The sequence below is a fragment of the Canis lupus genome, chromosome 21 (genome assembly GCF_003254725.2).
Source record: "Canis lupus dingo isolate Sandy chromosome 21, ASM325472v2, whole genome shotgun sequence".
In the NCBI taxonomy this organism is placed as follows: Eukaryota; Metazoa; Chordata; class Mammalia; order Carnivora; family Canidae; genus Canis; species Canis lupus.
This window is the reverse complement of record NC_064263.1, coordinates 27,952,559-27,964,020: the sequence shown is the minus strand read 5'-3', so window position 1 is coordinate 27,964,020 and position 11,462 is coordinate 27,952,559. Positions and strand designations below refer to the sequence as shown.

Genomic DNA, 11,462 nt, shown 5'->3' with positions numbered 1-11,462 from the left:
TCTTCAATTTCTCTCATTAAGACTTTATAGTATTTCAGAGTACAGATTTTCTACCTAATTGGTTAGGTTCATTCCTAGGTAATTTATGGCTTTTCATGCAATTGCAAATGGGATTCATTCCTTGATTTCTATTGGTATATAGAAATGCAACAGATTTCTGTACATTGATTTTGTATACTGAGACTTGCTGAATTTGTATATCAGTTCTAGCAATTTTTTGATGGAGTCTTTTGGGTTTTCTATATAGAGTATCAAGTAATCTACAACTAGTGTAGATTCAATATTTGCAAATCAATCAACATGATGCACCACATTAATAAAAGAGAGTAAGAAACATATAGTCCCCTCAATAGATGCAAAAAAAAAAAAAAAGCATTTGACAAAGTACAACATCCCTTCGTGACAAAAAACCCTCAACAAAGTAGGGATAGAGGGAACATACCCCACCATGATAAAGGCCATATATGAAAACCCACAGTTAATATCATCCACAATGGGGAAAAACTGAGAGCTTCCCTGCTAAGGTCAGTAGCACAACAGGGATGTCCACTCTCACCAACTGTTGTTCAACATAGTTCTAGAAGTCCTAGCCTCAGCAATCAGACAACAAAAAGAAAAGGCATCTGTACTGGCAAGGAAGAATTCAAATTTTAATTAAAGGCACATTTGTTTTAAAAATAATTTTTATTTATTCACTTGAGAGGGAGAGAGACAGAGAGAGTACAAGCAGGGAGAGAGGCAGAGGGAAAAGGAGAAGTGGATTCCCGGCAGAGTAGGGAGCCTGACATTGAGCTTGATCCTAGGACCAGAGGATCATGACTTGAGCCAAAGGCAGATGCTTCACCATCTGAGCTACCCGATGCCCCTAATGGCATACTTTTTAATTATTACTTTATCATTTGTGCTATATGTTGGTTTATTTTATATAGTTATTAACTTACGACATTCTTGAAGAATTTTTACTTTACTCTGTAAATTTTACTTTTAGATTGTTTTCTGTGTTATCAAAGTTTAAGATTGCCTTATGCCAGTGTTCTCTTCTAAGCTGCCACTCCCAAAAAATGCTAGGATTTTTCATCCCTCCACTGGTAAGATTTTATAGTATATGTGTAGCTGAATTTATTAAGTATAAGACTGTATTGTATTTTCAGGACTTTTCTACTGAGTCATTTTTTTGTCTTGAATGCAAATGAAAATAAATTGGATGGAACTGGAAGGTAGTATGTGGCCAAATATGTCAATCAGAGAAAGATAATTATCACATGGTTTTACACATATGTGAAATATAAGAAATAGCACAGTTGCTCATAGGGAAAGGGAGGGAAAATTGAAGGGGAAGTCATCAGAGAGGGAGAAAAGCCATGAGAGACTCTTAACTCTGGGAAACAAACTAAGGGATGCTGGAGGGGAGGTGGGGTGAGGGGGTAACAACTGGATGATGGGCATTAAGGAGGGCATGTGATGCGATGAACACTTGGTGTTATATGGAATATAAATTATTGAACTCTACATCTGAAACTAATAATGTACTATATGTTGACTAATTGAATTTAAACAAACAAAAAAAGAAAATAAATTTGGAGTGGAGATGAGAAATCTATTCCACAGTCAGGCCAATACATGTCTTTATAGTAAGAGCTTCAGTTTTTCTTGAAGTGTTTTTTTTTTTTTTTAACTACATTTAGGTAGAGGTGAAATTTCCAAAACTACCAGAAAGGAGGTGTAAATGCTTCTAATACATGAGAATATTTTGAGGGAGGTTGTACTATACTGAAGTATTAAGCTTAAAAATTGAAATACATCACGTACTAATGTAAAGAATCACCACACATTATGTGTACCTTATCTTGATATATTATTATACATTCCTTCTTCTTAAATTATTATAATTCATTTTGCTTAAAGTGAAATCTAAAAAACAACGAGGTGATATTCATTATGTTCTCTTACAAACACATTGAAAAATACATTACAGCCTTTGTCAAAGCATTCGGGAGGAACTGGGGACAATTAAAACTTTAAAGTCTCTAAGAAAATGGGCAGTTTGGGTAGCCTAGGTGGCTCAGCGATTTAGTGTCGCCTTCAGCCCAGGGGCTGATCCTGGAGACCTGGGATTGAGTCCCACGTCAGGCTCCCTGCATGGAGCCTACTTCTTCCTTTGCCTGTGTCTCTGCCTCTCTCTCTCTCTTTCTCTCTCTCTCTCTTTCTCTGTGTATTCTCATGAATAAATAAATAAATCTTGGAAACTAGCCCTTTATCTGATAGGTCATTTGCAAATATCTTCTCCCATTCTGTCGGTTGTCTTTTAGTTTTGTTGACTTTCTTTTGCTGTACAGAAGCTTCTTATCTTGAAGAAGTCCCAATAATCCATTTTTGCTTTTGTTTCTCTTGCCTTCATGGATGTATCTTGCAAGAAGTGGCTGTAGCCAAGTTCAAAAAGGGTGTTGCCCGTGTTCTTCTCTAGGATTTTGATGGAATCTTATCTCATATTTAGATCTTTCATCCATTTTGAGTTTATCTTCGTGTATGGTGTAAGAGAAATTTCACAGAGGAAGACATAGACATGGCCAACAAGCACATGAGAAAATGCTCCACATCACTGGCCATCAGGGAAATACAAATCAAAACCACAATGAGATACCACCTCACACCAGTGAGAATGGGGAAAATTAACAAGGCAGGAAACCGCAAATGTTGGAGAGGATGTGGAGAAAGGGGAACCCTCTTACACTGTTGGTGGGAATGTGAACTGGTGCAGCCACTCTGGAAAACTGTGTGGAGGTTCCTCAAAGAGTTGAAAATAGACCTGCCCTACGACCCAGCAATTGCACTTCTGGGGATTTACCCCAAAGATACAGATGCAGGGAAACTCCGGGACACCTGCACCCCAATGTTTCTAGCAGCAATGTCCACAATAGCCAAACTGTGGAAGGAGTCTCGGTGTCTATCGAAAGATGAATGGATAAAGAAGATGTGGTCTATGTATACAATGGAATATTACTCAGCCATTAGAAACGGCAAATACCCACCATTTGTTTCGACATGGAGGGACCTGGAGGGTATTATGCTGAGTGAAATATGTCAATTGGAAAAGGACAAACATTTGGGGAATATAAAAATTAGTGAAAGGGAAGTAAAGGGAAAGGAGAGAAAATGAGTGAAAATATCAGTGAGGGTGACAAAAAATGAGAGACACCTAACTCTGGGAAATGAACAAGGGGTAGTGGAAGGGGAGGTGGGCGGGGGTTGGGGTGACTGGTGATGGGCACTGGCACTGAGGGGGCAATTGGCGGGATGAGCACTGGGTGTTATTCTGTATGTTGGCAAATTGAACACCAATAAAAAATAAAATTATTATTGTTAAAAAAATTTTTTTAATGAATAAATAAATAAAATCTTAAAAATAAAAGAAAATGGCAGTGAAAGGCTCCACATGCTTATGTATATCACCGTATTATTAGATAACTGATTCCCACTTTTTAATTTTAGGTAGGAGATAAACTACATGAACCATGCAGTGATGGTCACATTGTATCTGGTTTCTAGCCACTTGGAGCCTGACCATTATTGTTCACTAAAGTAGGAGACCAAACAAAACATGAGACAGCCCCATGGCAATTAGTTCAAGATATTCAATATATCTACTTATATTATTACCAGAGGAGCAAAGAAGGAAAATGAACTGATTCCTGCTTACCAATCTTCATTGGAAAAGAAAGGGTTGGCTTACACTAAAAACTGCCAAAAAATTCCAACAAATCACTAATCAAAGCAGACTCTAAAAAATTATTTCCCAGGTTCTTATCTACCATGGTATGACATTCACTTCTATTAGAAACCCATTATGTTCACAACAGAATGGTGTTGGTAAACAAGATGAAGGCTCATGTGGAGGCTGTACAGATAACTGCCAAAACTTAAAATAACTCCAACAGATGGGATGATTTTGGATTTGAATATATAACATCAGTTTTCCTTTATTAAGAATAAAAATTGCACTCTCAAGGCTCTTTATTTAATTATAATTTACCTGTGAGTGGGCTGACATTTAATACTTAGATCATCTTTGGGGGAGAGTTGGGGGAAGGGTTGATTGTTTTTAAAACTTTGAGCTATTTCCCTAAGATTATCTTCATTAGGTAAAATGGGGAAATTAGGAAATTTGAAAATAAATTTGAAAAAAAGATTTGACTATATATTCTGGAAAAGGATATTATAGTACTGTTATATACTCCAAAATTTATCTGGATGTTTACAATAGATAATTGGAATAAGCTTAGACTTACCAGTAGATGCTTTATGCAGAATTCTGTTATATTATACGAACACCAAGGTTAATTAGAGAAACTTGCAAACATTAAATTATAGGGACCCGCCTGCCAGTCTCCTGATGTCTCTTTTCCTCAAGAATAATGAGCTACCACAGTCAGAGGCTGCAGCCTTTCAACAAAACTAATGAGAACTTAAAAACGGATTTAAAATAATATCAAGTATTAATATGGAGGTGGGGTTAATATTGTCCCTGGATGCAGCTCTTTATCCCTAAAGATCAAGGAGTATAGTGTTCCTTACTTGCCAGTAAATACTCGGATCACACACTCTCTGATTTGCTTAGTCCTTACTCCATAGATGATAGGATTGAGAGCTGGTGGAAGGACCACATAGATATTGGCAACAAGAATGTGGATATAAGGGGATATTTTTCGGCCAAATCGGTGAGTAAGGAAGGAGAAGAGAGAGGGTGTATAGAAAACAAACATGACTGCAGCATGAGAGGTACAAGTGCTCAGTGTCTTGTGACGGGCCTCTTGTGATTTGAGGCGGAATACGGCACACAGAATGTAGCCATAGGAGATTCCAACCAGTACCAGGACAAGAACGAGGAAAGAAGCAACAAAGAGACCATAGATAGCATTGATTTGAATGCTGGCACAAGCCAACTTGGCAATGCCCATGTGCTCACAGTAGGTGTGGGCAATAATGTGGGCATTGCAGAAGGGTAGACGGTAGATTAGATAGATCATGGGCAATGTGAGCACAACTGTACTCAGGACAACACCCACTCCAATTCCTGACAGCACTCGGACTGTCAGGATGGTTGTGTAGTGGAGGGGGACGCAGATAGCAACATAGCGGTCAAAGGCCATAGCCAGCAGAACAGCAGACTCCATTCCTGTGAAGGTGTGTATCAGAAACATCTGGGCCACGCAAGCTCCAAAGCCAATTTCATGAGCATTAAACCAAAAGATACCCAACATTCGTGGTACTGAGGTTGTGGAGAGGGCCAGGTCTATGGCTGATAGAATGACAAGGAAGAAGAACATTGGATCCCGGAGGGTTCTTTCTGTCCATATGACTATCAAGATTGTGACATTGCCTATGAGAGCAATAAAGTAAATACAACAGAAGGGCAATGAAATCCAGGCATGGGCAGTTGCAAGCCCTGGAATGCCTAAAAGAAAAAATGTGGGTGGATGAAACATGGTTGTATTTTGATGGGTCATTCTGGATTTGGCTGGAATAGGAGGAGATATGTATGGTCTGTTCCTAGAAGAAGAAGAAAAAAAAAAAAGCACAAGAAAACTCTCAAATTGTTAGTTTTTGTTTTCTTGCAGTGCAAGAGAAGGCAGTGATATTGTTTCTTACCCATTTTCTTAAACTGAATTTACCAAAAGGAAGATCCCTAATACTGGACACAATTAAATTCAAGGGATGTATCATTTATGATGATTACTAGCATAGTCAATGCTTAAAGATAATATGACATCTTATGCAGTTCTGAAGCAAAATATTTTATATTCTGGTACTTTATTTCATGAGTAAAGAATGGTATCTGGCTTAATACAAAATGTAATGACTTCCCAGATTGAGGATGTTGAGGACAAACAACAAATAAAAGCAAAGACAAAAATGTGTAGATACACACTTTATGTAAGTGGCCACACTTACATAAACAGATAAAAAAATACATATATAATGATACCTTACATGTCAAATGCCTTCAGTATGTTTTATTTAATACAACTTTTTACATGCATTCAAATATATAAAGTCACCATCCAAACCAACAGGTATTTCTCACTAAAGCATCCAGTAAACATTTGTAGATAAACACCATTAAACAAAGCTTAAATGGAGACAAGCACAGGCATTCGACAAGAACAACTTAGACCCCAGACATTTCTTACTAGAACAATGTGAATCCCTTTGTTGCTTAGATCATAGTAAATAAAGCATGAGGTAACAAAGATAACTTGAGCATAAGGCAACAAAGGTTTTGCCCTATTCTATACAAGGGGAACATCCAAGAGAAATAAGAGTCAGGTAAGTTGAAATAAAGGTGTTTGAGGGAAGAACTGATCATGGACATACCTCTCCCAGGTCAGGAATAATTAATACAGTTTTAACTTTACCCTGAGCAAATATCCAGGGGATTTTTACCCTATTCTGATAATATACGCTTAACAGAGAAAATCAGATGAAACCAGGAAAGAGGTGGATATTTGGGGGAAGCAGTAAGGCATGGGGTGGGGGGAAATAAAAGAGGGAAGAAACATGGGAGGCTAGATGGAAAATAGGAAAGAGTAAATGGAAGAAAGAGTAATAAAAATTTCAGTCCTTCTTTAAATTTACGGTAACTGGAGAAAATAAAAACCCCAAATTATGATAAATCTATCTTCTTGAAGATCCTTAGGAATACTGACAAACTGGCTAACTGAGGTCTTCTGACAGTAGTAAGAAGATGCTGAAGTCCCTCTTCCAAGACTCTTTGTTCCCTGCTGCCTCCTTTGGTGTTTGCTGTTTGAGCTTACTTTCAGCCACAGTCCTATTCTAACTTGGATTTTTCTCCTGCAAGAAGGGCCCTTATCTTTACTATCCTGCAGTTGTCAGAGAGAATAAGAATTACAAAGTAATTTGTAAACATGTCTCCATGTTTCCTATTACTGAGTACTGAGTGAATAATGTAGTAGAGGTCGTCATCCAAGACCTCACTCTTGGTCAGTAGCCTATAGAGCAGAGCCCTGGTAGATGCACAATATTCCTTTATAAAAATTAATTAAAATCTCCTCCTTACCTATGAGCAAAGAGATTCTGGCTAAGGCTCACTTAGATTCCTTGGTGAACATATAACCTATCGCCAGCAGGAATGAAAACTACAGTTCCTATTATGCCTATCAAATAGAGTTTGAACCTTCCTGCCTTTCGTCTCCTAAGGGACAGCTCTGAAAATAAACCCAAATCATTATCACCTTATGGCCATGGCTTTTAGAACCATGATCTCAAAGTCTCCTTGGTAAGGGCTGACATTATTCTCCAGGAAGCAGACTAAAGAGAAACACACAAAAAGACAGAGATACTATCAAAATATATACACATATACGTACACAAAATATACACACAATAAATACTGAGTATATTCAAGTGATTGTAAATTTGCAAGTAGTGTTTTTAAACATTACTCTTCTCTAAAATCAGGGCAAGATATTTCTGATGTCTATGCTTCCCCTTCAAACATGCTTATATTTGTGTAGAAAAAGAAAGTTCCTGATTTCCCAAGTTATTGAATTGTTAATATTATTCTTAAGAAGTTGTCTTGCTTTATTTACTGTTACTTCTATCTACACATGCAGGGGTCTTAGAAGGTCTAAGGTCTTAAAGTAGTTTCTGTCTCATAACATTTAAAATGCATCCTATCTCCAAATTATGATCACCCATCTACTTTACCACACCCTGTTTCTCTTTGCTGTTTCATATATAAACATGTTTCTGTGAATAAAATTCCCTCATTCTGTTTTCATAATAGCTGGACTATACTTGTTCTTTTCCTCCCATCCCTTCCTTCTGGTCTTCTTCCTTCCTTTCCCCTTCCTTCTTTCCTTTCTTTTTTTGGATTATAGCCACTGTAATGGTGTGAAGTCATCTCATTGTGATTTTTTTAAAATTTTTTATTGGTGTTCAATTTACTAACATACAGAATAACCCCCAGTGCCCGTCACCCATTCACTCCCACCCCCCGCCCTCCTCCCCTTCCACCACCCCTAGTTCGTTTCCCAGAGTTAGCAGTCTTTACGTTCTGTCTCCCTTTCTGATATTTCCCACACATTTCTTCTCCCTTCCCTTATATTCCCTTTCACTATTATTTATATTCCCCAAATGAATGAGAACATATAATGCTCATTGTGATTTTAATCAGAGATATTGAGCATCTTTTTTACATGTTAATTGGCCACTTGTAGATCTACTTGTAGAGAGGACTAATATAAGCAGGTACCTTAACAATATCATGTCTTCCAATCTGTGACCTGGGACATCTTCCTATTTATTGGTGTCTTTTTAAATTTCTCTCAGCAAAGTTTTCCAGATTTTAGTATGCAAACCTCTCACTTACTTGATTAAGTTTATTCCTAAATATTTTATTCTTTTTGATCCTATCTCCAAACTGTTACCACCATCTACTTTACCACACTATTTGGGTATTTTATTTTTCCATAAACTGCATTATATTCTAATTTCCTTTTTGGTATGTTATTTTTTAGTGTTTAAAAATGCAGTTGGGGGCACCAGGGTGGCTCAGTGGTTGAGCATCTGCCTTTGACTCAGGTCTTGATCCTGGGGTCCTGGGATCTTGCTTCTCCCTCTGCCTATGTCTCTGCCTCTCTGTGGGTCTCTCATGAATAAATAAATAAAAATCCTTAAAAAAATGCAACTAAAATTTTGATGGTTGAGTTTGTATCCTGAATTTTTGCTGAATTTGTTTGTTATTTCTAAACTTTTTTTGGTGAAATGTTCAAGGTTTTTGCATATAAGTTCATGTCATGTGAGAACAGATACTTTTACACTTTCCTTTCCAATTTGGATGTCTTTAATTCCTTTTCCAATTTTTTAAAAGTAGACTCTATGCAGGGCTTGAATTTACTACCCTAATTACTGTAGTTTTAACTGAGCATTTTTTAGATGATTCTATTTTATAACATATCAATTGTACTTCTTTTTCTTTTCTTTTCTTTTCTTTTTTTAACTTTTCTGTTTTTAACTCTTTTTAGTTATTGCCCTAGACTTTGTATTATACATTTACAACCAGTCCAAGTCTACTTTCAAATAACACTATACCACTTCACTATGCAAGCACCTTATAATAACAAGTAACCTTAATACCTCTCTCCGTGCCTTGTATCACTGCTGGCATTCATTTTGTTTACACATGTATATGGGTATGTATTTATCTAACAGGTGATACTTTGCTCAAAATAATTATAACAACTATGTGTAAATATAGTTGTCCCACAGTCGTTGGACATTGCTTGCATGTTTTCTTTCTTTTTTCGTTCTTTCTTTCTTTCTTTCTTTCTTTCTTTCTTTTCTTTCTTTCTTTCTTTCTTTCTTCCTTCTTTCTTTCTTTCTTCTTTCATTTTGTCTCATTTCTTTTTGGTTCTTTCCCTTTTTTTGTTCTCATTCTTTCTGGTTTTGGATGTTTCTATTGAGGTATTCTCATGATTAGAGATTCTTTATTTAGCTTTGTCTAGTCTACTAATAATTGTTTTTCTTCATTTCTCCTACTATTTTTGAACTTTAGCATTTATTTTTGGTTCTTTCTTAGGATTTCCATCTGTCTGCTTTCATGGCCCATTTGTTCTTACATGTTGTGTGTTTTGTCCAATAGAGCCTCTAGTATATTAATAATAGTTTTTAAAATTCATGGTCTGATAATTCCAACATCTCTGCCATACCTAAGTTTGGTTCTGACTTTTGCTCTTTCTCTACAAACTGTGTTTTTTGACTTTTAGTATGTCTTGTAATTTCTTCCTGATAGCAGGACTTGATGTCTTCAGTTAGAAAACTGCCATAAAGGGATGCCTGGATAGCTCAATAGTTGGGAGTCTGCCTTAGGCTCAGGGCGGGACTCCAGGTTAGGGGACTGAGTCCCACATTGGGCTCCCTATGAGAAGCCTACTTCTCCATCTTTCTGTATCCCTGCCTCTCTCTGTGTGTATCTAATAAATAAATAAATAAATAAATAAATAAATAAATAAATAAATCTTTCAAAAGAAAGAAAGAAAGAAAAAGAAAACGCCTTTAGTAATGTGATAGTTGGATGTAGGGAGAGGGGAGATATTCTGCTGATATATGATTAGGTCTCAGTTTTTTAGTAAACCTTTGCATCTAAATACTAAAATTTCTGTGTTATACTTAGTTTCTCCCTCATTCTCCTTAGGAAGAACCAGGTGTCTAGGCTGGACTGAAGATGGCTATTTTCCTTTTCCCACCTGGAAGGCGAGAACCAGCTAGAATTGTGTGTTTCCCTTTGTCCAAGCAAGTTTAACCCTGATAAAATCCTAGCATGTTAGGGTTTGGTTAACTAGTTTTTCTTAAAGGCAGACCTTGTTAAGAACAGAATGCTCTAGTATATTCAAAATGGTTTGCTTTCCCCTCCCCCTGCTGGAAGCATGAGAGAATTTTTCTTTTGTGACACTGTGAGGACCTGCTGAGCTCCTGAAGTAGAACTCACAAAAGAGTAGGGACCCATCAATGACTGGCTTCCCCTGGAGTTATCTCTCAGGCTTGCCTATACTAAGTCTCCAGCCATTAGTCAATTATAGTTTATATTTTCTTATCCTGGCTGCTTCCCATGGAGATTCTGCTCTGGTGTATTAGGATTTTTCTGTCTTAACTTACTGGATTCTTTAATGTTGGGGGCAACAGTTTGCCCTGTAACCTTGCTTCTCTTATGGGTCTAATAAGAATTGCTGACTTTCCAATTAATTCAGCTTTTTACTTGTTAGGTCAAAGTGTGAACTTCAGCTTCTTACATATCAGACTGGAAAACTGAAGCCTGGACCCAGTTGTTTTTTTTTTGTTTGTTTGTTTGTTGGTTGGTTGGTTGGTTGGTTGGTTTGTTTTGTTTTTTTAATTTTTTTTATTGGAAAAACATTTTTATTGGAGTTCAATTTGCCAACATATAGCATAACACCCAGTGCTCATCCCACCAAGTGCCCCCCTCAGTGCCCATCACCCAGTCACCCCAAACCTCCACCCACCTCCCCTTCCACTACCCCTTGTTCATTTCCCAGAGTTAGGTGTCAGTGAGGGTGACAAAACATGAGAGACACCTAACTCTGGACCCAATTGTTTTAATCCACTCTACGACTCTTTGGTTTGACTGGGGATTTTAAAACAGTTACATTTAAAATAACTATTTATAATGAAGGATTTACTATTATCATTTTATTGTTTTCTGTATTTCTTATAACTTTTTTTGTCCCTTGTTTCTTCTCTTACTGCCTTCTTTTGTGTTTACTTAATTTATAATGACACTTTTTGATTCCTTGACATTTCCTTTTGTGTATATTTGACAAATATTTTCTTTGTGATTGCCAGAGGGATTACATGTAACATCCTAAAGTTATAATAATGTATTTTAAACTGATTACAACTAAACTTCGATCACATACAAAAATTCTACT

At 36.9% G+C, this 11,462-nt stretch overlaps 1 protein-coding gene across 1 annotated transcript; it reads right to left on the bottom strand.

Moving 5' to 3' along the window:
* Window positions 1-4,568: 4,568 nt before the first annotated feature.
* LOC112667864 (olfactory receptor 52J3-like) lies at window positions 4,569-5,504 on the bottom strand. Its single transcript, XM_025459921.1, has one exon. The coding sequence runs from the start codon at window positions 5,502-5,504 to the stop codon at window positions 4,569-4,571; it is 936 nt and encodes a 311-aa protein (XP_025315706.1).
* Between the last annotated feature and the right edge of the window lie 5,958 nt (window positions 5,505-11,462).

Excerpts from the sequence above, each read along its gene's own strand:
- LOC112667864 (XM_025459921.1), bottom strand. The coding sequence starts at position 5,504 with ATGACCCATCAAAATACAACCATGTTTCATCCACCCACATTTTTTCTT.